Source organism: Penaeus monodon, chromosome 19 (genome assembly GCF_015228065.2).
Source record: "Penaeus monodon isolate SGIC_2016 chromosome 19, NSTDA_Pmon_1, whole genome shotgun sequence".
Classification (NCBI taxonomy): Eukaryota; Metazoa; Arthropoda; class Malacostraca; order Decapoda; family Penaeidae; genus Penaeus; species Penaeus monodon.
Window position 1 is genome coordinate 8,447,999 of NC_051404.1, and position 367 is coordinate 8,448,365.

At 42.5% G+C, this 367-nt stretch overlaps 1 protein-coding gene across 1 annotated transcript in view; it reads left to right on the top strand.

The window, feature by feature from the left end:
- LOC119585328 (oplophorus-luciferin 2-monooxygenase non-catalytic subunit-like) overlaps positions 1-222 on the top strand; it is a gene marked incomplete in the record, with an annotated part of 7,977 nt that extends 7,755 nt beyond the window's left edge. The window contains 1 exon segment of the mRNA XM_037934001.1: positions 6-222. Within this exon segment, the coding sequence (XP_037789929.1) occupies positions 6-222 (217 nt within the window).
- Positions 223-367: the final 145 nt, after the last annotated feature.

Consider the following 367-nt stretch of genomic DNA (forward strand, 5'->3'; position numbering starts at 1 on the left):
TTCAGTATTAGCTTTACTCAACCAAAGGCAACATATTCTCCCTGCAACGGCCTGGACATGCATAAGGCCTTCGCCAGACTCTTCTTGGGACAACAGCCTTCTCTAATGACCACTTTTCCTAAACAGACTCGTGTCTTTACCATAACTTTCGGTGAACTTTGTATTAACATAATGCTTCGACATTTCTCCGATGTAGAACATGTATACTTGCGAATTCAGTGATATAAATTTTTTGTGAATAACTGCGAGGGAGAGGCGTCTGCAGAGAGCTAAGATGGGGCTGGAGGTAGTAAAGAGAGAAGAGAAGGTAAGAGAAACACCTGTACAGGAACATAGAGACAAATACATGCGTACGCGTAAAAACACG